This window comes from Lepus europaeus, chromosome 12 (genome assembly GCF_033115175.1).
Source record: "Lepus europaeus isolate LE1 chromosome 12, mLepTim1.pri, whole genome shotgun sequence".
NCBI lineage: Eukaryota > Metazoa > Chordata > Mammalia > Lagomorpha > Leporidae > Lepus > Lepus europaeus.
This window is the reverse complement of record NC_084838.1, coordinates 904,284-926,043: the sequence shown is the minus strand read 5'-3', so window position 1 is coordinate 926,043 and position 21,760 is coordinate 904,284. Positions and strand designations below refer to the sequence as shown.

The 21,760-nt window shown below is 74.0% G+C and overlaps 5 protein-coding genes across 6 annotated transcripts in view; 4 read left to right on the top strand and 1 right to left on the bottom strand.

Annotated features, from left to right (window-relative positions):
• RABL6 (RAB, member RAS oncogene family like 6) overlaps positions 1–783 on the top strand; it is a 35,734-nt gene extending 34,951 nt beyond the window's left edge. The window contains exons 14-15 of the mRNA XM_062207236.1: positions 95–150; positions 223–783. Of these exons, the coding sequence (XP_062063220.1) occupies positions 95–150; positions 223–381 (215 nt within the window). The 3' untranslated portion in view covers positions 382–783. The remainder of the gene's footprint in view (positions 1–94; positions 151–222) is intronic.
• Positions 784–1,792: 1,009 nt separating this feature from the next.
• On the top strand, positions 1,793–6,113 carry AJM1 (apical junction component 1 homolog). 2 transcript variants are annotated; one of them, XM_062206844.1, is made up of 3 exons: positions 1,793–1,846; positions 3,040–3,102; positions 3,177–6,113. In XM_062206844.1, exon 3 carries the CDS (start codon positions 3,236–3,238, stop codon positions 6,053–6,055), a length of 2,820 nt encoding a protein of 939 aa, XP_062062828.1. In that variant the 5' UTR covers positions 1,793–1,846; positions 3,040–3,102; positions 3,177–3,235; the 3' UTR covers positions 6,056–6,113. The 2 variants fall into 2 exon arrangements, with proteins under 2 accessions (XP_062062828.1, XP_062062826.1); XM_062206842.1 differs by lacking the exon at positions 1,793–1,846 and having other exon boundaries at positions 2,241–3,102.
• A 911-nt stretch (positions 6,114–7,024) lies between these two features.
• On the top strand, positions 7,025–7,828 carry PHPT1 (phosphohistidine phosphatase 1). Its single transcript, XM_062207235.1, has 3 exons — positions 7,025–7,240; positions 7,427–7,551; positions 7,702–7,828. Exons 1-3 carry the CDS (start codon positions 7,081–7,083, stop codon positions 7,792–7,794), a joined length of 378 nt encoding a protein of 125 aa, XP_062063219.1. The 5' UTR covers positions 7,025–7,080; the 3' UTR covers positions 7,795–7,828.
• A 706-nt stretch (positions 7,829–8,534) lies between these two features.
• On the top strand, positions 8,535–15,005 carry MAMDC4 (MAM domain containing 4). The gene is made up of 29 exons (XM_062208332.1): positions 8,535–8,568; positions 8,768–8,905; positions 8,985–9,158; positions 9,236–9,361; positions 9,444–9,574; positions 9,665–9,749; positions 9,827–9,952; positions 10,035–10,172; positions 10,249–10,331; positions 10,414–10,587; positions 10,719–10,803; positions 10,899–11,066; positions 11,153–11,281; positions 11,391–11,522; positions 11,602–11,723; positions 11,800–11,911; positions 12,020–12,136; positions 12,242–12,376; positions 12,479–12,612; positions 12,693–12,909; positions 12,982–13,119; positions 13,196–13,314; positions 13,397–13,487; positions 13,556–13,702; positions 13,823–13,957; positions 14,084–14,211; positions 14,296–14,404; positions 14,558–14,787; positions 14,888–15,005. The coding sequence occupies exons 1-29, from the start codon at positions 8,535–8,537 to the stop codon at positions 14,921–14,923; spliced, it is 3,693 nt and encodes a 1,230-aa protein (XP_062064316.1). The 3' UTR covers positions 14,924–15,005.
• A 774-nt stretch (positions 15,006–15,779) lies between these two features.
• On the bottom strand, positions 15,780–18,003 carry EDF1 (endothelial differentiation related factor 1). The gene is made up of 5 exons (XM_062207232.1): positions 17,844–18,003; positions 16,584–16,635; positions 16,250–16,410; positions 16,079–16,172; positions 15,780–15,939 (listed from the first exon to the last, which is right to left on the bottom strand). Exons 1-5 carry the CDS (start codon positions 17,919–17,921, stop codon positions 15,878–15,880), a joined length of 447 nt encoding a protein of 148 aa, XP_062063216.1. The 5' UTR covers positions 17,922–18,003; the 3' UTR covers positions 15,780–15,877.
• Between the last annotated feature and the right edge of the window lie 3,757 nt (positions 18,004–21,760).

The following is a 21,760-nucleotide window of genomic DNA, read 5'->3' as shown; positions in this document are numbered from 1 at the left end:
GGGCCGCGCTGGCCGGCGTGGCTGCGCGCAGAGCCGTGTGGGCTGCGCCCGCGGCACGTGGGCCTGGCCCGCAGCTGTACTCTCGCCCTCACAGGGAAGGCGGGCAAAGCTCCCTCCACGGAGAAGAGGAGGAAGAAGAGGAGCAAGGAGGTACGCGCCCCTGCGCCCGCCCCGGGTGCTGGGAGCCTGCCCTGCCCTGCTGAGCCCTCCCTGTGCCCCCAGGAGGAAGACAAGGCCGGCAAGAAGAGCCGGGCCAAGGGCAGGGAGGAGCGGCGGAGGAAGAAGAAGGAGAGGAAGGCCGCGGGCGAGCTGGAGGCCTTCCTGGGGGGCGGGGCCCCCAGCAGCCGCCACCCTGGGGGCGGGGACTATGAGGAGCTCTAGGCCCCCCGGAGGAGGGGGCGCGCTCCTGCCGCCGACTGGGGAGTTCGCTGCTGCATGGCCCGGGACCCCGCCGCCGCCTCGCCCCCACCCGCTCTGTGCTTGCTTCGGCGAAGAGGCTGGGGCCAGGCTGCAGGCTGGGCCTCCGTGGAGGGGGCGGAGCCCGGCCACTCCCGCGTTTCTCAGGGATGACGGAGGAGGGAGTGTTTACAGGGGCAGGCGTGGGGGTGCCCACGAGGCTCGGGCGGGGGCAGCCCCTCCGCGTGGACCACGGCCCCGGCACAGGCGTGCAGGCCCACAAGGGCACCGCAGCACCGGGGCCGCGCCCCAGGCAGGAGCGGAGGCCCCTCCACACTTTGCTCGGACCATAAAGCTCTCCTGTCTCACCGCTGCGTGCGTGCGTGTGCGTGTGCGTGTGCGTCTGCTCGTGGCCCCAGCGGCCCGGGGAGGGCCGAGGGTTTCCCAGCGAGCCGGCCCTGTCCAGGTGGGCCCGCACAGCCACGTGCTGAGCAGGGCGCAGGGCCAGCACCGCCGGAGGCCCCAGCCCCCCTCCCCATTGCCGGTGGCGCCCTGCCCGCCCGCCGCAGCCGTTACCATGAGAACCTGGGGGTGGGCACAGCGCAGCAGTGACGTCCCCGCCCCTTCCCACTCAGAGCCTCCCCTGGGATCCCAGCAACGGGCTGGGGGGGCTGCCAGGCACCCGGCCTCGGAGCACATGCCGGGAGCCAGCCTGCCCCTGTGGGCCACAGCCCGTGGGGACAGGTCAGCGTCACAGGGGCTCACGCCGGGGACCCCGTAGGCCCTGCCGCCAAGGTTCCGCCCACCTCTCCAGGCTGCCGCACCCTGGGGAGGGGGTGCTGGGGGTGGAGGTACTGCGGTGCAGCCCACAAGTGGGTCGGGTGTGCACGCGTGCGTCCCCAGGGCTGTGACGGCTCCCGGCGGCCTGCACGTGGTCTGGGCGGCCCATCTGGCCCCAGGTACCTGCAGAGAACTTGGCATCTCCGGCGCAGAAGCAAATAGCGCCCGGGGCGAGGCCAGATTCTGGCCAGGGAGTGGCCATCTGCTCCTGCCCGGGTGGACCGGAGACCAGACTCCAGGCGTCCCGGAGCTTGGGGCTCCTCCAGGCCCTGCTCTGAGGCCCCACCAGGCCGTCAGCTGCTCGGGCAGGCGTCCCGGAGGTGGGGCTGGCAGGGCCCGCAGGCCGTCCCGGGGCGCGGGTTCTTTGGAGGCCCGCGTTCTGGGATGCTGCGGGGAGCGTCCCGGCCGCACTACGCGGCTCCCGGGGCCGCCGTGCAGCCCCCAGCAGGCGCGGCCCCTTTAAGTGCAGTCCCTCCGGCCGCCATCGGAGGCAGCACTGAGCGCCCGGGCCGGCACCGCCGCTGCCTGGAAGCTTCCGCCGGTGCCGGCGACGCCGCGGAGCCGCAGGGTTGCGCAGCCCAGCAAGGCTTGGCGGGCGGAGCACGCTCAGGTGAGGGGCCGGGGTGGGATGCCCGGCGCGCTGCTGTCACGGCCGGGGGCCGCCCTAGAGGACGGGGCGCCCCCACCTCCAGGCAGCCCCGGCCGGGTCCTCGCGAGGGCCGCTCGCGGCCGGGCGGGGCCGCGCTGCGAGGTGGGGGAGGGGGCTCCTAGCCACCCACGTGGGCTCCGCAGGGGCGAAGGCCCCCAAGGAGCCGACCCCACGCCCACGGGGAGGGGGCGTCGCGGAGCCCCGCAGCCGCAAGGCCGGCTCTCACCTGCCGGGGGCGGGGCCCCCGGCTGGGTCCCGGCCTGGCCTTGAGCTTAGGATGAAACGGGCAGCCATGGGGTGGGCTGAGGTCGGGGTGGGGACGAGGGCCCTGGGGGCGGCTCCACCAGCAGGAAGCCCTCCCTGACCTGACCTGGCTGGTCCCACTGGGTGATGGGCCTGGCCAGCCGGTCGACTCCCTGCCTTGGGGGGGAGGGGCTGTCGCCACTGTGAGCCCCTCCCCAGCCAGCCCCAGGCCCTGGGGACCACAGCGGTGCCGGTGGCCCACATTTGACCCAGGAGCTGGAGTCTGCGGCAGGGCGGGGAGGGCCCTGTCCCTCCCCCACCCCCGCCCTGCCTCCCCCCGCTGGCATGGTGCAGGCAGAGTACCAGGAGCCCCCCCACCCCAGTCCCAGCGCTGTGTACACCCTGGGGTGGGGACGGGGTCCCCAGCGCCTCAGAAAGCTGGGCTGCCGCGGCCCCCACGCGCCAGGTGGGCTCCAGCCCCTCCCGGCAGCTGAGGCCCAGGCGTGCTCCTGGGGGATTTTCCCGGCCAGGGCCAGGACTCAGCCTTGGGTGCAGAAGTCTGTCCCTTGCAGCACCGGGGAGGGGCTCCGGCCGGCCTAGTCAGCAGGGCCAGGGGGCATCAGCGTCTGTGGAGGTGGCCGAGGCTGGGCCCAAGGACCGGCAGCGGGCACCGCAGTGGCCCCGGCAAGGGGCTTTGGCTCATCCTGCACCTGTCATAGACCAACATGAGCGCACATCATTCCAGCTGTGGGCACCAGAGGGCAGCACACCCAGGACCACAACCCGGCTCTCCTGCCCATCCTGGGGCAGGCAGAGCCCAGGGGACAGCCGAGCCTCTCTGGGCCTGCCCCCTGCCCAGGGCTGGGGGCCCAGGCCCCGGGGGTCAGGACAGCGCGGTTCGGGTTCCGCAGGTGCCGCCGCTGCCGCCATGGAACAAGCGCCCAGGGCTGAGGCCGAGGCCCGCTGTGCCCCAGGTAAGCCGGCCGCTGCGGGAGGAGTGGGGGGCCTGGGCCGCAGACAGGACCTCCCTCACCCGTATCCCCCCCAGGGCAGAAGCCCCGAAAGGCCAAGTGAGCTGGAGCCGCCAGCCTGGGCACTACTTTTAAGATGACCCGCACAGACCCGCCGGACCTGCTAGTGTCCACCGTGTACCAAGACATCAAAGTGGCGGCCCCGGGGCCCGCGTCCAGGCGCCAGCCATGTGAGCGCCCCGAAGCCCGGCCCGCCGCGCCCTTCAGCAAGCGCCACTGCCGCAGCTTTGACTTCCTGGAGGCGCTGGACGGGCCCGCCATGGAGGCCCGCGCGGAGCCGGAGCCGGAGCCGCCGCGTGCCCGGCCCCGGGACGGCGAGCACCGGCGGCGCGCCCGCTCCAAGAGCGCCCCCCGCGCGCCCCCGGGCTTGGCGCCCGCGCCGGCTTCGCCGCCCGTGCTGCCGCGCCGAGGCCGGGAGACGCAGCGCGCGGCGCGGGCGGACGGGTCGCCGCGCCGGGAGCCCGCTTACCCCGCGCTGCGCGCCCTGGCCAACGAGCTGCACCCCATCAAGCTGCAACCCCAGCGCGGCGGCCCCGGTCGCATCGCGCCCCTGTGCGCCGCCCCAGGCCGCTGCGCGCCGCCCGAGCCGCCCGCGGGGCCGGCCCCGCACGTCCGCTGCCGCCTGGACATCAAGCCGGACGACGCGGCGCTACAGCACGCCGCCCGAGGCACCCGGCCCTGGGCCCCCGCCGCCGCCCCGCCCTGGGCCCGCGCCGCCGCCCCGCCCGCCCACGGCCTCACGGTCCCCGGGCCCCGCCATGTGGCGCTGTCGCGCACACCCACCCCCAGTGACTCGTACTGCGCGGACCCCCGGGCGCTGTACTGCGACGGGCCCGCGCCCCGAGACCCCGCCGAGCGCCGCGGCCTGCACTTCGCCGCGCCGCCGGGGCCCACGCGGTTCTTCTACACCGAGGAGCCGGAGGGGTACGCGGGCGGCTTCGCGGCCAGCCCCGGCCCCCCCTTCGACGGCTATTGCCCCCAGCCCTACGCGTCCGAGGAGCCCCCGGGGCCCAGCCCGAGGTGTGGGCCCGGCTACTACGCCGGCGAGGCGCGCACCTTCCCGATCCAGGCCCCGCCCGCCCGCTCCTACCTCGCCGAGGCGCCGCGAGCCTACGGCCCCTGCTACGCCCCCGACGAGCCCCGGGCCCGCCTCGCCGCCCGCGCCTTCTACACCGCGGACTTCGGGCGCTCCCGCGAGCGCGACGCCCTGACCCGGACCTACCCGCACCCGCGCAGCAGCCCCGCCTGGGCCGACTGGGGCCCGCGGCCGTACCGCACGCTGCAGGTGGCGCCGCCGCCCGACCCCGGCCCGCTGCTGGCCTCGTGGCACGCCGGCACCGGCACCAGCCCGCCCCGGCTGGTCACCGACAGCCGCCACCACTCGCGCTCCTGGGACAACATCCTGGCGCCGGCGCCGCGCCGGGAGGACCCCCTGGGCCGCGGCCGCAGCTACGAGAACCTGCTGGCGCGCGGAGGCCGGGGCGCGTCGCCCGAGGGCCGGCGGCCGCCAGTGGTCGTGAACCTGTCCACGTCGCCCCGGCGCTACGCGGCGCTGTCGCTGTCCGAGACGTCGCTGACGGAGAAGGGCCGCGCGGGCGAGGGGCCGGGCCGGAACTGGTACGTGACCCCCGAGATCACCATCACCGACAACGACCTGCGCGCCGCCGACCTCCCGGGCGCCAGGGGCTGGGGCCCGCCGGGGGCGCGCCCGCAGCCACCCGCGCCCGCCGCCGCGCCCGCCCCGGGCCGCCAGCGCAGCCTGGAGCAGCTGGACGAGCTCATCACCGACCTGGTCATCGACTCGAGGCCGGAGCCCGCGCCCGAGGGCCTGGGCCGCCCGCCGCGCCGCCTGCCGGACGCGCGCCCCGCCGCGCCCGCGCGCTCGCCGCCCGCCTCCGCCGGCAGCGCCGAGGAGCCCGCGGCCGCGTCCCCGGAGCCCAGCGCGGACGAGGACGACCTGATGACCTGCTCGAACGCGCGCTGCCGGCGCACCGAGACCATGTTCAACGCCTGCCTCTACTTCAAGTCCTGCCACAGCTGCTACACCTACTACTGCTCCCGCCTGTGCCGCCGCGAGGACTGGGACGCGCACAAGGCGCGCTGCGTGTACGGCCGCGTGGGCAGCGTGTGCCGCCACGTGCTGCAGTTCTGCCGCGACAGCGGGCCGGTGCACCGCGCCTTCTCCCGCATCGCGCGCGTCGGCTTCCTGTCGCGCGGCCGCGGCGTGCTCTTCCTCGGCTTCCCCAGCCCCGGCTCGGCCGACAACTTCCTGCGCTTCGGCCTCGAGGGGCTGCTGCTGTCGCCCACCTACCTGTCGCTGCGCGAGCTGGCCACGCACGCGGCGCCGCTGGGCAGCTACGCGCGCGAGCTGGCGGCCGCCGGGCGCCTCTACGAGCCGGCCGAGTGCTTCCTGCTCAGCGTGTCCGTGGCCGTGGGCCCCGGCGCCGCCAGCCCGGCCCGGCCCGCGCCCGCGCCGCGCAGCCCCGGGCCCACGGTGCGCAAGTTCGCCAAGGTGGCGCTGGCGGCCGGCAGCCCCACGCGCCCGCCGCCGGCGCGGGGCCGCGAGCCCGACATGGAGACGCTGATCCTGACGCCGCCGCCCGGCACCGCGGGCCTGGACCAGGACGGCGAGGCGGGGCGGCGCGCGCGCGAGGTGGCCTTCGTGCACATCCAGCGCGAGCTGCGGCTGCGCGGCGTCTTCCTGCGCCACGAGTTCCCGCGCGTGTACGAGCAGCTGTGCGAGTTCGTGGAGGACAACCGGCGCTTCACGCCCACCACCATCTACCCCACCGACCGGCGCACCGGCCGCCCCTTCATGTGCATGATCATGGCCGCCTCCGAGCCGCGCGCGCTCGACTGGGTGGCCAGCGCCAACCTGCTGGACGACCTCATGTGACCGCGCCGTCCTCGGCCTGGTGCTCCCCGCCGGGCGGGGCGGGCCCGAGGACACGGCGCGGGGCCACCCCGCCGCCTCCCCAGCCCCCCGTCCCCGCGACCCGCGTGCGCCCCGTCGGGGCGGCCCCCGCCGGCTTCCGCCTCGTGAGCCCGTTGGGGGCCGGGCCGGGGCGCGCTGCAGCCCGGGGACCGCACTCCCGGGCTGCGCGCCGCGTGGAGGCCCCGGCCCGGCGTCCCGCTTGTTCGCGCCCCCCCCCCGCCTACGGCCCGGCCGGGCCCCCCGGGCTGCGATACGTCCAGGGGGCGAGCGCTTCCGAACCAAGTAAAAGCACCTGAATGTAGCCACTACGTCTCCTGTGCTTGGAGCGGGGTCGCCCGACTGGGGCGGTGTGGGGGGCTGGCGGGAGGAGGGCGGGGTCGCCGGACTCGGGGCAGTGGCGGGGGGGGGGTGGCGAGGAGGCGGTGTGGGCCGGGGTCACCGGACACGAGACAGCGTGGAGAGGGGCCACTGGGCACGGGGAGGCGGGGGCGGATAGGGACGGAGGGGGTGGGGAGGGGTCACCAGACACGAGGCAGCGAGGGGAGGGGTCGCCGGGCACGGGGTGGCGCGGGGAGGGGTCGCCGGGCACGGGGAGGCGGGGGGGAGGGGTCCCGGGCACGGTCGTCAGAGGGGCCTCAGACAGTTGCGAGCCGGGGCCGGCGCGCGTCCCTTGGGCCTCCCCTCCTTGTCCCAGCTCCCCGCAAGCCCTGACCGCCCCGTCCCCCGGCGCAAAGGCGCTCTGCGGTCGCGTGCGTTTTATTCGCTCGGCAACAGCTCCCGCGGCCGCGTCCCCTTTAAGTGGGCCCGGCCGGCTCCGATTGGCCAGCCGTGCCTCAGTTCGGCGACGCAATTGGCCGATGCGCAGGCCCCGGGCAGCAGCTCCCGACGGGATTGGCTGGCGCTCCCCCAGCGCCCGCCTCCCGCACGGACACGCAGCCTCGGCCGGGGTGGGTAGGGGCCGCAGGAGCAGGCACGCTCGGGGAAACATGGCGGCGGCGGGCCTGGCTCAGATTCCTGATGTGGACATCGACTCCGATGGCGTCTTCAAGTACGTGCTGATTCGAGTCCACGCGGCGCCGCCCTCCGGAGCCCCGGGCGGCGAGAGCAAGGACATCGTGCGTGGCTACAAGTGGGCCGAGTACCACGGTGAGGGCGGGCTGAGGGCCGGGGCGACGGGAGGAGCTTCCGGCGCGGGGCGGGACTTCCGGCGGGCGGGGCTGGCCGGGACGGTGGGCGGGACTCCGGGTGGGTGGGGCGGGGCTTCCTGCGGTGGGCGTGGTTGCCGGCGGGCCGAGGTCGCGGACCCCGACGGAGGCCGCTCTCCCGCCGCAGCCGACATCTACGACAAGGTGTCGGGCGAGCTGCAGAAGAAAGGCCACGACTGCGAGTGCCTGGGCGGCGGGCGCATCTCCCACCAGAGCCAGGACCGGAAGATCCACGTGTACGGCTACTCCATGGTGAGGCCGCACGCCCCTCCCTGCCCGCCTGCCTGCCCCCGACGTCCAGCCCCGGCTCCCCCTCCCTCGGGGCCGGCTGGGCTTCCCGGACGGCGCGTGGCTCGGGGCCGGACGTCCAAGCCCGGGTGCCAGCGGCCATTCTCTCTGCAGGGCTACGGCCGGGCCCAGCACTCCGTCTCCACCGAGAAGATCAGAGCCAAGTACCCCGACTACGAAGTCACCTGGGCCGATGACGGCTACTGAGGCCCCGCGCGGGGATTAAACGTGTTGCTGAGCCTGTCTGTGTCTGTCGTGGGTCCCCTGCCCCGGGCGAGGCTCCAGGGAGGGGCCCTGCACACTCAGCTCTTTAGGGCCTGATAAGGGGGCCCTGTCCGAGGTGATCGCCCTGCACGCGGCCCCGAGTCCAAGGACACCTGGCTCCTCGGTGCCGGCCACAGCTGGGGCACCCACGAGTGCCCCGTCCCCAGCCCGCCCCGGGTTCCCGGCGAAGCGTGGCCAGCAGCTGACCGGGGCTGCTGGTGTCCACCCTCGGGTGCAGCCTGGAGACCCCAGCATCACTGGGGGTCTGCCAGCCAGGGTCGGGTCTCGTCTAGCTGCCCAGGGGCGGTGAGGGTCAGCGGGGGCCGGAGCGACCGCACCCTTCCCTGGCGTGGGCCGGGCGCCGGGGGCTCAGGAGCTCCCGCAGGCAGGCCCTGTGCTGACCAGACTTGCTGAGGCTGGGGGCTGGCGAGAAGTGCAGGGTCCCCGGGACCCGGACCACAGCCGGAACGGCCGCCCCTCCCCAAGCGGATGAGCCAGCCCTGACCTTCGGTCGGGAGGGGCCCCTGCACGGCCCCCGGGGATGCTCCGCAGGGCGGGGCCGGGGCCGTGGGTACATAGGGGGCTGCACAGTCAGCCCCGGGGCCTCTGCAGCCTGGGGACTGCACAAAGTCCCTGTGGGGCGCAGAGGCTCCGTGCCAGGCCTGGCTGCCTCCGGCCTGACCATGCCTCTGCCTGTCCTGGCGCTGCTCCTCCTGGGTGAGTCTGGGGGGCCTAGAGCCGGTGCGGCGGGCGGCTCCTCCCTGCCCAGCTGCCCCCCACCCTGGCCTTTGCCTCCTTGGGGGGCCCTGGCCACACTGACACAACCCCCAGGGGTCACCGCTCTCCGGGCCGAGCCCAGAGCTCAGAGCCCCGCTGCCCCGGCCGCCTGGGCCTGAGCCCCAAAGGCCGGTCTGAGGGGCTTCTCGGGTGCCCACTCTGCCAGCAGCAGGGTCCCCCGGCGGGGCCTGGGCCCCCGGCCGCTGCAGCAGCCCCCGGGAGTCCGCGTGCAACTTCGTGTGTGACTGCGGTGACTGCGCGGACGAGGCGCAGTGCGGTGAGCCGCGCGGCGGATGGCAGGCGGCGGGCGGGGCCGTGTGGGCTGTGCCGGGCAAAGCCTGACCCCGCTCTCCTAGGCTACAGCGGGGCCGCGCCCGGCCCGGGCGCCCCCTTCACCTGCGACTTCGAGCGTGACCCCTGCGGCTGGCAGGACGTCAGCACCTCGGGCTACCGGTGGCTCCGGGACCGGGCGGGGGCTGTGCCCCAGGGCCCCGGGACCCGCTCCGACCACACGCTGGGCACTGACCTGGGTGAGGCCCCCGCCCGGGCCCCGGCCCCCGCCTCCTTGCGTCCTGTCCCCCTCCGCTGACCTCTCGCCCCGGGCCAGGCTGGTACATGGCCGTGGGCACCCACCGGGGCAAGGCGGCGGCCACCGCGGCCCTGCGCTCCCCGGTCCTGCGCGAGGCGGCAGCCACCTGTGAGCTGCGGCTCTGGTACCTGGCGCCCGCTGGAGGTGAGCCCTGCACCCGGGCCGGGGCGTGTGGGGGGGGAGGCCCCACCCTCGGCAGCCCCCCAGCCCCCGCTGTGTGTCGCAGATGTGGCCGAGCTGCGGCTGGAGCTGACCCACAGCACGGAGACGCTGACCCTGTGGCGCAGTGCTGGGCCCTGGCACCCCGGCTGGCAGGAGCTGGCCGTCAGCACCGGCCGCGTCCCAGGGGACTTCCAAGTGAGCCGGGGAGGGGGGAGTCTGGCCGAGCGGGAGCCGGGCGCGGGGGGCTGGGCCTCACCCCAGTCCTGAGACCCCCGCTGTCCTCAGGTGACCTTCTCCGCCATCCGGAACGCCACCCACCGGGGGGCCGTGGTCCTGGACGACGTCGAGTTCTGGGACTGTGGGCTGCCCAGTAAGGCCCCCCCCGCCCCGCCCCAGGGCGCCCCCAGTGGGCACAGCCCCCTCAGCCCCCTGCCCCTCCCCGCACAGCCCCGCAGGCCAGCTGCCCCCTGGGGCACCGCCACTGTGGGAACCAGGCCTGCGTGGACGCCCCGCAGCTGTGTGACGCGGAAGACGACTGCGGGGACGGCTCTGACGAGGGCCCGCTAGTCTGTGGTGACAGTGGGAGGCCCCGCCCGACGGCCGGGGGGGGGGGGGCAGGGCTGCGGGAGGCCCTGCTCAAGGCGCCCCTCCCCAGGCCACCACATGGCCACCGACTTCGAGGCCGGCCTGGGCCTGTGGAGCAGCGCTGAGGGCTGGGCGCGGAACCGCAGCTCGGACGGCCCCCAGCACCCTGCCTGGCCCCTGCGAGACCACAGCAGGAACAGCCCGAAGGGTGAGGCCCCAGGGCACCCAGTGACCCCTGGCCACGCCCCGGCCGCATTCGCGGCTCACACCTGCCCTGTCCCCAGGCACCTTCCTGGTGTCCGTGGCCGAGCCTGGCGCCCCTGCCGTCCTCTCCAGCCCCGAGCTGCAGGCCTCCCACAACTGCTCGGTGAGGCAGGGGTGGGGGGACCGAGAGCGCCCGTCCAGGCTGCCCAGCGCAGGGGGCCCCTGACCGGTGCCCGGCCCCGCAGCTGGTCTTCTACCTGTACCTGCACGGCGCCGAGACGGGCTCCCTCCAGCTGTTCCTGCAGGCCAGTGGCCCTGGTGCGCCCCAGGCCCCCAGTGTGCTGCGGACACGCCGCGGGGAGCTGGGGGCAGCCTGGGTCCGAGACCGCGTGGACGTCTGCAGCGCCCACCCCTTCCGCGTGAGGCCAGCGGGCGTGTCCTGGGGGCGGAGGGCACAGTCCTGGGAGCCCCTCCCTAAGGGGCAAGGAGAGAGGCGTGGGCGAGGAGGGCGCTCTGGCCGGCGCCTCCACTGACCACCCCCTGCCCTCAGATCCTCCTGGCCGGGCAGTCAGGCCCGGGGGGCGTTGTGGGCCTGGACGACCTGGTCCTGTCTGACGGCTGCAAACCAGTGCCAGGTGACGGGTGGGAGGGCGGGAGGCCTCCTGTCCCCCCCCCCAGCAGAGCCCAGGCCCTGCCCCCGCCCCACCTGACCCCAGTGCCGCCCCCACAGAGACCAGGCCCCTGGGGCCCCGGGTTCCACCCCCACAGCTGTCCCGCCTGCAGCCCAGAGACCCGTGCACGCCAGGGCACCTGTCCTGCGGGGACCTGTGTGTGCCCCCGGAGCAGCTGTGTGACTTCCAGACACAGTGCCCGGAGGGCGAGGACGAGCAGGGCTGTGGTGAGCGGCCCAGGCTGGAGACGGGGCCCGGTGGGCCGGGGCAGGCGCCCCCCCACGGCACCTCTCAGCCCCGGCCACTGTTGCAGGCACCACGGACTTCGAGTCCCCCGCGGCAGGGGGCTGGGGGGACGTCAGTGTGGGGCGGCTGCAGTGGCAGCGGCTCCCCGCCCAGGACAGCCAAGGGCCTGGCACGGATGCCAGCGGGGCTGCTGCCGGTGAGGCTGGGCATCCCCAGGGGGCCCTCTGCTGCCCCCCCACCGTCCAGGAGGCCCTGTGGATGACGGGGGAGAGGGGGCCTGCTCTGAGCAGTGTCTCTTCCCCCAGGGCACTTCCTGTCTCTGCAGAGGGCCTGGGGGCAGCGCAGGGCCCCTGCCCGGCTCCTCTCGCCCACCCTGGGCCCCTCAGGCCCCCGCTGTGAGCTCCACCTGGCCTACTCTTTCCAGAGTCACCCCCGAGGTACGGCCTGACCCCCGGCACCCCCACACCCCCGCGCAGCCCACGGCGCACCTCCACCCACGGTGCCCCCCTCGGCCAGGCTTCCTGGCGCTGGCTGTGCTGGAGGGCGGCTCCCGCGAGCTGGTGTGGCAGGCCCCGAGCAGCGGCGGGCGCTGGACGGCAGGCAAGGTCCTCCTCGGGGCCCGGCGCCGGCCCTTCCGGGTGAGCAGCGGCCCAGGGAGGGAGCCCACCCGGCCGCAGCCCGCACTGACCGTCCCCTCCCTGCTGCCCCCCCCAGCTGGAGTTTGCCGGCCTGGTGGACTTGGACGGCCCTGGCCAGCAGGGGGCGGGGCTGGATGACATAACCATGAGGGACTGCAGCGCCACGGCGACCACGGAGGAGGACAGAGGTCCGTCCCGCCCACATTCCGACCCCCCCAGGGAGCCTCTGCTTTCTCAGAACCTGGGAGGGATGTGGGGGTGCACGGGGGGTGCTGACCCCTGCACTCCACCCCCAGAGGTCTCCTGCAACTTTGAGCGGGACTCCTGCGGCTGGCACCCTGGACACCACACAGACGCCCACTGGCACCGGGCCCAGAGCCAAGGCCCTGGCTACGACCACACCACCGGCCAGGGTAGGGCGGGGCTTCCTGCACAAGGGGGCGGGTTTCTTCGAGGGCCGCACGGTGGGGGCGTCTCTGCTGCTCAGCCTCATGTCTGCCCCCCCCCCCCCCGCCCAGGCTTCTTCATGCTCCTGGACCCCACAGATCCCCCGGCCCGGGGCCGCGGCGCCCACCTGCTCACAGGGCCACAGGTGCCCACGGCCCCGGTGGAGTGCCTCAGCTTCTGGTACCACCTCTATGGGCCGCAGATCGGTGAGCCAGCCCCTGGGGGGCCGCCCCGGGCCCTGCGCAGAGCTGTGTGTGGTGCCCATCAGGGCCTGGGGGGCGGGCCCTGCAGACCCCACCTCCCTCCAGGGACACTGCGCCTGGCTGTGAGGCGGGACGGGGAGGACACGCAGCTGTGGTCCCAATCCGGCACCCACGGCAACCGCTGGCACGAGGCCTGGGCCACCCTTCAGCACCCGCCGGACCCTGGTGCCAAGTACCAGGTGAGGCTGGGTGCCCGGCGGGGGGAAGCAGGGCACACCCCCCCCGCCCCAGCCGACACCTCCCCACCTCCCCGCCCCAGCTGCTGTTCGAGGGCCTTCGTGACGGGTACCAGGGCACCATGGCGCTGGACGACGTGGCCCTGCGGCCGGGCCCCTGCTGGGCCCCCAAGCGCTGCTCCTTCGAGGACTCTGTCTGCGGCTTCTCCACGGCTGGGCAGAGCGAGTGGCGGCGCCAGGCCAGTGCCTCGGGCCACGCCTGGGGCCCCAGCACGGACCACACCACTGGCACAGCCCAAGGTGCGGGGCCTGGCCGCGGCCGAGGGGGAGGGCGGGTCAGGGGCTGAGGCTGACCCGTGGTGCCCACCCCAGGTCACTACATGCTGGTGGACACGAGCCGCCAGGCCCTGCCCCCAGGCCACACGGCCTCCCTGGTCTCGGAGCAGCACCGGCCCCTGGCCCAGCCAGCCTGTCTGAGCTTCTGGTACCACCTGAGCCTGCGCAGCCCAGGTGAGGCCCCGGGGCGGGGGCCGGCGGGCCTCCTGCCTCTCCCCAGCTGACCAGCCCGCCCTGCCATGCGTGGCAGGCACCCTGCGGGTCCACGTGGAGGAGGGCGGGAGGCGCCAGGTCTTCAGCGTGAGCGCCTACGGAGGGTTCACCTGGCGCCTGGGCCGTGTGGACGTGCGAGCCGAGTGCACCTGGAAGGTGAGTGACGGGGCTGGGCCGCCTTCCTCGCGCCCGGGGCGGCCGGGGCCAAGCTGAGGGCTGCCTGCCCGCGCCCCGCCAGGTGGTCTTCGAGGCCGTGGCCACGGGTGCGAAGCACTCCTACGTAGCACTGGACGACCTGCTCCTCCAAGACGGGCCCTGCCCGCAGCCAGGTAGGGGCCGTGCTGGTGCCCGGGGCCGGGCGGCGAGCGCAGTGCCACTCACCGGCCACTCCCTACAGGGTCCTGCGACTTCGAGTCCGGCCTGTGTGGCTGGAGCCACCTGGCCTGGCCCAGCCTGGGTGGGCACAGCTGGGATTGGAGCAGCGCTGCCACCCCCTCCCGCTACCCCCAGCCCCTCACGGACCACACCCTGGGCACAGAGGCAGGTGCGCACTGGCTGGGAGCAGGCGGGGCCGCACAGCCCCAAGTGTCCGCGCCCGCATGGCAGACCACAGGTCGGGGCAGGCTCCCGGTCAGCGGGGGCACCTGCCCCTTCTTGTTCCCAGGCCACTTTGCCTTCTTTGAAACTGGAGTGCTGGGGGCCGGGGGCCGGGCGGCCTGGCTGCGCAGTGAGCCCCTGCCGGCCACCGAGGCCTCCTGCTTGCGCTTCTGGTACTACCTGGGCTTCCCCGAGCACTTCTGTGAGTCGGCCTGGGCCCGGGGCCCGGGGGAAGGGGTTCGGGGTGGGGGGTTCCACCTCGCACCAGGTCAGGCACACGGTGCCCTCCGGGACCCCCGAGCCTGAGCCGCCCGGGCCCTTCTCGCAGACAAGGGGGAGCTGAGAGTGCTCCTGAGCAGCCCCCAGGGCCAGCTGGCCGTGTGGGGCCAGCAGGGGCACCTGCGGCAGCAGTGGCAGCAGGCCCAGCTCAACGTGGTCAGCGCCCAGGAGTTCCAGGTGCGTCCCGGCCCCGCCCTGCCCGTCAGGCCGCAGCCCCGCCCCCACCCCTCCCCCCAACAGCAGCCTTTGCCCCGCCCTCAGATGGTGTTTGAAGCCACCACGGACGGCCAGCCAGCCGCGGGGCCCATCGCCCTGGACGACGTCCAGTACCTGGAAGGGCAGCCTTGCCAGGAGCCTGCGCTTGGCCAGGGTGAGCTGAGGGCCGGGATCGCCCAGGAACCGGCCCCTGGGCCCCATGGCCGCCCCGCTCTCTGACCCCGGGTGCCCCTGGGGGCCAGCCCGGATGAGGCGCCGGCGGGACCCCGAGGCAGGGTCCCCAGCTCACACGCCCCGCGGCCCGCAGGGGACACAGCGATGCCCACCCTGGTGCCGGCCGTGGTCGGGGGGGCCCTGCTCTTCTTCCTGCTCCTGGTGCTGCTGGGGCTCGGGGGGCTGCACTGGCTGTGCAGGAAGGGCATGTGCCCCCTGGGCGGCCACTCAGACTCCAGCACCGCGGGCGCCGGGGCCACGCTGCCCGAGGCCACGGGCTCCGCGGCAGAGGCCTCCAACTTTGCCAACATCCTCTTCAACCAGGTAGGAGCCGGCCCAGGCCTACCTGGGGGATGGGGGGGCACGCCCTGCCCTCCGCCCACCCCTCGGGCAGGGCTGCCATCGTGAGACTGTTTCCTCCTAGGACCACATCACCCTGCCAGCAAACCTCAACCCGTGACCGCCCCCAAGGCCGGAGCTCCTCCCCCGTGGACTGGACACCACCCCTCCCCCCTGCCCGTGAATAAACACCCTGTGCCCGACTGAGCGCTCTGGGTGGTCTAGGACCCCAGACCTGACGTGAGGCTCGGCCGAGAGAACACGCAGCTCAGGGACCAGGGACGTGGGACGCTGGCCCTTGGCCCTCGGCGGCCCCCACCTCCCTGGGAGACTGCACCGGAGGACGGGAGGGAGGGAGGCGGGCAGTGCAGGGGCGAGGGACGAGGGACTTGGGGCTGGCCTGGGGGAGACTGCTGAGAAGGGTCTGGGCCACGGTCGGGGCCCCAGGTCTCTGCAGGCCGCCGCCGCCTGCTGCCCTGACAGTGGCCGCTGCCCGGACCCTCCACTCGGCCTTGAGGACAGAGGCAGGGCTTGGGGTGGCAACACCCACAGCTGTGTCCCTGGCCACTGCCCAGGGCTTCAGCGCCACCGTCCACACACAGCAGGGCACGTGGGCGCCTGGGGCGGTGGGTGGCGAGCTCTGGCCTGCACCTGTGGTCCCCCATGAAGTGGACAAGGACTGACTCCAGGGCCCGGCGTCCCCGGCACGGGGCAGGCGCTGCCCCTCAGCTCGTGTCCTCACCGCACTGCCACGTGTGTCAGGGTGCGTGTCCCACAGCACACGCCAGGTCTGAGCCCCAGCGCCCCGCTACCCGCCAGGGAGGCGGCAGGGCCGGCCAGACGCTGAGGTCCCTGACAGCTGTGGGGAGAGCGGCCCTCGGCCCCCACCTGGCGCGAGGCGACCTCAGCCCCCCCCGCCCCCGCCCAGCCCTGCGCAGACCCCGCGGGGGTGGCGAGGAAGAAGCCAGAGCCGAGCCTTCAAGGTTTGTTCTTGTTGGACAGCAGGTGCGGGCGGGGCGGCCCCGTCGGGGGTCAGTGCGCGTCCAGGGCACGCACGGATTTCGAGGCTTTGCGCTCACTTCGCCCTCGGGCCCTTCTCGATGGGCTTCCCGATGTCCTTGCCCCGGAGCTTGAGGCCTGGAAAGAGCGGGCGCTGACCACCGGAACAGCCCCCCCGGCTGTCGAGGTGCTGGGTCTGACAGGCGTAGGGGTCGGAGCCCAGCATCCCACGCAGGGCACGGGGACCGGCTCAGCCCGCTGCGCCCGGCACACTCACCGATAGCCCGCTCGATCTTGCCCAGCACCTGGTTGTTGGGGATGGCCCGGCCGCTCTCGTAGTCCGCGATGACCTGCGGCTTCTCATTGATTTTCTAAAGAGAAGCGGTGCGTTAGAGCCCGCGGCCCGGCCGGCTGGAGGCCTGGCTGCTGCCCCGCCGCCCGGCCTCACCGTGGCCAGGTCCTTCTGCGTCAGCCCCTTGCTCTGCCGGCCCTGCTGGATGACCTTGCCCACTTCCAGGGTCACCCGGTCGTGGTGCAGCTCCTCCGTCTCCCGGTCCAGCTTGGCCGTGTTCTTGGTGATCGAGTGCTGTTTGTTCTGGCCGGCGGCCCCTGGGGGCGGCACGGGCAGAAGCAGAGGGCCGGGCCCTGAGCCCAGGGGACAGGGGAGGCCGGGCTGCCCAGACCGGGAGCAGCGAGCTCCGGGGCGCTGGTGGGCGGTGACCGTCCCCCCCGGCCCCTGGCCCCTGGCCGCCCACCCCGCGCAGGCGGGCGCGAGAACCTACATTTCTTAGACGTCTCCACGTCATCTCCACGGCGCTGAGCCGCCAGGATGGCCTAGGAAATCAGAGAAGAGCTTTGGCAGGGCCGGCACACACCGCTGGCCGCTGCCCACGGCAGTTACGGGGCGCGAGTGCCCGGCGGGGCTCCCTGACCTCAGCCCTGCCACCCGCGGCCAACTGTGGACATTTCCAGAAATGTGTGATTCTAAGCGTGAGGCTGCGAGCCCTTCCGAGCTGTGTGGTCCGACCTGGGGCTGTCCCTGCCGTCGCCCGGGCTCGGGCCTCAGGCCTGGACACCCCGCCGGTCACACGGCGCCTGCTGTCACCCTCACTGCGGCCGCGGGCGTCCACCGGGGGTCTCAGACCGCGTCCCTGGCAGGCAGAGGGGCCGCGGCACCTCAAACCCTCCGCAACCAATCGGCCAAGCAGCTCGACATGCCCGCCGACACGAGAGGACACGGGTCACTCCCACGGAGCAGGTGTGGGCGCGGCCGTCCCGGCTGCTCAGCTCCCGCCCAGGCCTGGGCCCCTGCGCCCCGCGGGACGCCAGATGGGGCCGCCGGCTTGCGCCTGGCCCAGCCCTGGTGTCGCAGGCGTTCGGGCAGTGGACTGGCAGGTGGAAACCTCCTGTCACCCTACCATATAAATAAACAAACAGGTCTTAAATCTCGCGGGCGTGGGCTTCCCCGTGGGATCGGGCTCCCCGCCGCGGAGCAGAAACGCGACCCACGCGCCCTGAGCGCCGGCACCGGCCGCCCGGGGGCCCCTCTCGGGGGACGGCCCTCGCCCCCCACCCCCGGCTCACGACGGCCGCTCGGGCGCCGAGAACCCCCGGCGCGCCCCTCCTCGCACCCGCACCGCGGGGCCGCCGCAACGCGGGCAGCCCGGGCGGCCCGGGCCCCAGGACAGCCACCCCGCGGCCGGCCCGGGCCCCCGGACAGCCACCCCGCGGCCGGCCCGGGCCCCCGGACAGCCACCCCGCGGCCGGCCCGGGCCCCCGGACAGCCACCCCGCGGCCGGCCCGGGCCCCCGGACAGCCACCCCGCGGCCGGCCACGCGCCCGGGCGGGTCCCGGGCCGCAGCCCACCCGGGGAGACCAGGCCGGGCGCGAGAGAACCGTCGGCGAGGGGCGGGCCCTCGCCCGGTGTCCACCGCGTCCCTTCCGCCCTGGCCCGGGTCCAGGCCCCTGCCCCGCCCCGTCCGCGGCCCTGACCCCCGACCCCGAGCCTCAGGCCGTGGGCCCGGTCCCGCACGGCCGGGCACCTGCTTGGACTTGGCCTGCGCGGCCGTGGGGCCCTTCTTGCGCAGCACCGTCACGGTGTCCCAGTCGCTCTCGGCCATGGCGCGGCGGCGGCGGCGGCTCCGCGGCGACTCGAGACCCGGCGCGGCGACGCGACGTCCCCTCGGCACCTCCCGCTTCCGGCGCCTGCGCGCGGCCCCGCCCCCCGCTCCCATTGGCCGGCGGCGCGGGGGCGGGCGCTGCCCCGGGCTCGGAGCCAATCGGCGCACGGCTCGTCCGAGGGCCCGCGGGGCCCCCGCTGCGCCTTGGGGGCGGCGCCGGCGGCCGCTAGGGGGCGCGGGCCGGGCGCGCTGGGCGGGACCCCGAGCCGAGCGGCGGGCGCGCGGCGTCGCAGGTGCCGCCCCGGGGCCCGACAGGTGCCGGGGAGGCGGCGTGGGCCGCGGGAGTCCCGCGTCCCGGGGGCGGGCAGGGCTTCTGGGGCTTGAAGCGAATTTGACCTTGGAGAAAGGATGCGGCCGGCGTGCGCGTGGGCGCGGTTCGAGTCCCGGCCGCCCCGCTGGGCGCGTGGGGAGGCGGCTCGGGCGCGTGGGGGCCCCACGTTCAGGGCTGACGGGCGGATTCCCCCTCTGCCGACTCACTTCCTGGGCCGGAGCCGGGAGCCGGGAGCTCCACCCGGGCCTCCCACGTGGTCGCGGGGGCCAAGCCCTGGGCCCCAGCCCTGGAGCCGTCACCTGCGGGCTCCCAGGGGCGCCTGAGTCGGGCCTGGGACCACCCGGTGGGGTGCGGGCGCGCGAGTGAGGCCTTCCCCACCCAGCCCGTGGGTTTTTTAAAAATATGTATAAACCCTTATTAATTTATTTGAGAGGTAGGCTTAGACATAGAGAGGTTCACTGCCCGGATGGCCGCGGCGGCCGGAGCTGGGCTGATGCGAAGCCAGGAGCCAGGAGCTTCCTCCGGGTCTCCCACGTGTGTGCAGGGGCCCAAGGACCCGGGCCATCTTCCACTGCTTTCCCAGGCCACAGCAGAGAGCTGGATCAGAAGTGGGGCAGCCGGGACTAGAACCAGCGCCCGTGTGGGATGCCGGCGCCTGCTGTGGAGCCTGTGGGCTGCTCCGCGTGATGATTCCTGATCTCTTACCTGCCCCCAGGAGACACGGCCCTGCACAGACACACTGGGAGCTTTCCCGGCGTCTTCGCTAAAGCCAGGCTCATCTGGCACGTGCTCGGGACAGCCGAGGTGCAGGTGGAAGCCGGGCCCTGCTTTAAGGTGTCTTCCCCGGGCCGGAGACACCCACAGGCCGGCTCCACTTCCAGCCCAGCTGTCCGGGAGGGGCAGGGGAGGGCGCAGTGCTTGGAGACCCGGATGGAGTTCCCTGCGCCGGCTCCTGCCCTGCCTGGGCCGCCGAGTCTATCCGGCAGGCAGGCTGGTTTAAGCCCTGTCAGGGCGGGCCCAGAGCAGGCCCCGACTTGCTCCCTGTCCCTGAGTGACGGAGGCACCCGCCTCTCCCGGCAGGCTCAGGTCCACGGCCCGGCTGAGTGCAGGCCTGTGCTGAGGGCCCCCAGGCCCCAGACCCAGCCTCCGGGCCCCTGCCGGCAGCTCCTGCCCACGGCAGCCACCCATGCCGCCCTGAACTCTGCTGCTGCCCTCCCCCCTCCATGGCCGAGCATGGCTGGTCCCCACCCCTCTGTCCTGAGCCAGGAAAGTGACAGGAAGAGCCGGAGAGGACAGGGGTCAGAACCTCCCCAGGGGTCTCCCGGCCTCAGGCCCTGGCAGGATTTGTGGCCCTGGACTCCCCGTCTCAGAGGTCAGCAGTGCTGGGACGAGCCTCGTGAGGCTCTGCCCCCGATTGCCCTGCACCCTCCCGAGGCCCCTCTTCTGGCACGGGCGGCCCAGAAGCCTGCGGTTCCTAACAGGACGGCGGCAGAGCCAGGACCGCAGGCCGCACCAGCTCCCCCGCTTGTTCCTGGCAGCTGGTGCTTTGTTGGGTGTTAGGCAGGAGGGATGGGGGATGGTCCAAGTCCCTGGGCCCCTGCACCCCGGGGGAGACCCGGAGGAAGCTCCTGGCTCCTGGCTTCAGCCTGGCCCAGCCCAGCCGATGCAGCCATTTGGGGAGTGAACCAGCGGCTGGAAGACCTCTCTCTGTCTCTCTCTCTCTCTCTCTCTCTCTCTCTCTCTGACTTTCAAATAAAGAAATAAATCTTTCTAAAATGTATACATATATTTTTAAAGATTTTATTCATTTGAAGGTTGAGTTACAGAGAGAGAGAGGTCTTCCATCCGCTGGTTCACTCCCCAAATGGCTGCAACGGCCGGAGCTGCGCCGATCCAAAGCCAGGAGCCAGGAGCTTCCTTCGGGTCTCCCCCGGGGTGCAGGGGCCCAAGGACTTGGGCCATTTTCTGCTGCTTTCCCAGGCCACAGCAGAGACCTGGACAAGAAGTGAAGCAGCCAGGACTAGAACCGGTGCCCGTGGGTGCCCGCAGTGCAGGTGGAGGCTTTGCCGCGGCACCACAGTGCCGGCCCCGAACTCAGGCTTCGAAACAAAACCAGAAGCTGGGCTGCAATGTGGCTGTCCATCGATGGGAACCCCCCCCCCCCCCGATTTATGGGACACGTACCCTCCCCACTTGGTCTGGATGCAGTGAGCGCTGTCACGGCTCTTCCTCTGCCGGTGCGGCACTGTTACCTAGTGCGCTTGCTCTCGGCAGCTGGCTGAAGGGTGATGTGGGGAAGTCAGCCAGGGGGAGCGAGGGGCCCGGCCAGTGAGACCCACGCCCACCTGCAGAACTGGGGAGGGTGGGCAGAGCCGGGGACAGGGCCGTGAGAGGTGACCGTGGTCAGGGGAGGCCGGTCCAGCGCCTGGGGCAGGGTCAGAGGCCCCCGGCTGAGGAAGGTGAGAGCAGCTGCCGAGGCCGGGTTGGGGCTGGGGTCCTGCCTGGGGTCCCATGAAACAACCCAGCCGCCGGACTTTGTGGCGTGGCCTTGCTGGTCACGAGTTTGAGGGGGGTCTGTCCAGTCCGGGGCAGCCCCGGCCGGTGGACAGTACAGCAGGGGTGCGCCTCCGGCCCCTCGTGGCAGTCCCGGGCCTGCCAGTAGGTGGCGCGCGCGTCCTCCTTAGCCCACCTCTCCCTCGAGGTCAGCCCCCCCCCCCAGCTGCAGGGGCGGAGCTTGCAGGACAGGGACAGCGGGAGTGGGCCGGGGTCGGCCTTGGGTGTGCTGGGGGGCAGGGGGGCGTCCGGGGCGCCTGCTGTCTTCCTGGGGCCGCAGAGCCACCACCAGGGCTCCCAGTGCCCGGAGGCCACAGAGCCCTGCTCCTCCGGGCTCTGGTTCTGTGACTCCCGGCCGTCCCCTGCCCTCGCCCGCTGCCCCCCGCCCGGCCCCGGGCGTCCGGCTCTCCTATACTGGGCGGCTTCACCCCTGCAGCGTGGAGGTCAGACCCTGCAGTCCCGGGGTGGGGGCGCCGCAGGGGCTGCAGCAGGGGCCTCGGGTCCCAGCAGCCGGGGCCGGTGGGCAGTGGCCACTCTCCGGTGGAAGCCCCGCGGCCGCCCGGCACCGGCGCCATGCCGCTGACTTTTGCTTTCTCTTTCCCAGGAAGGGGCCCGCCTGGGAGTCCCCGCGCTGGCCACCAGGGCGCCGCCGAGCCTCTGCGGCCTGAGGGGGGGTCTCCCGTGGAGGAGCGGCCGGCCCCACGCCCAGCCCCTGCCCGCCGGGGCCAGGACCCCGAGGGGTCGCGTGGGCAGTGACGCCCCTTGACCCCAAGCCCTCACCGGCCGCAGGTCTGGGCCCTTGAACCTGCGGGGGGGGGCAGCCGTGCCTGCGACGGCCGTGGCCACGCTGCGGTCAGCGGGACGCCGGCCTCCCCGAGCGCTGTGGGCTGGACCGGGGTCCGGCAGCCCGGGCTGCTGCGGCCATTCGGGGAGTGAACTCTCTCTGCCTCCCAAA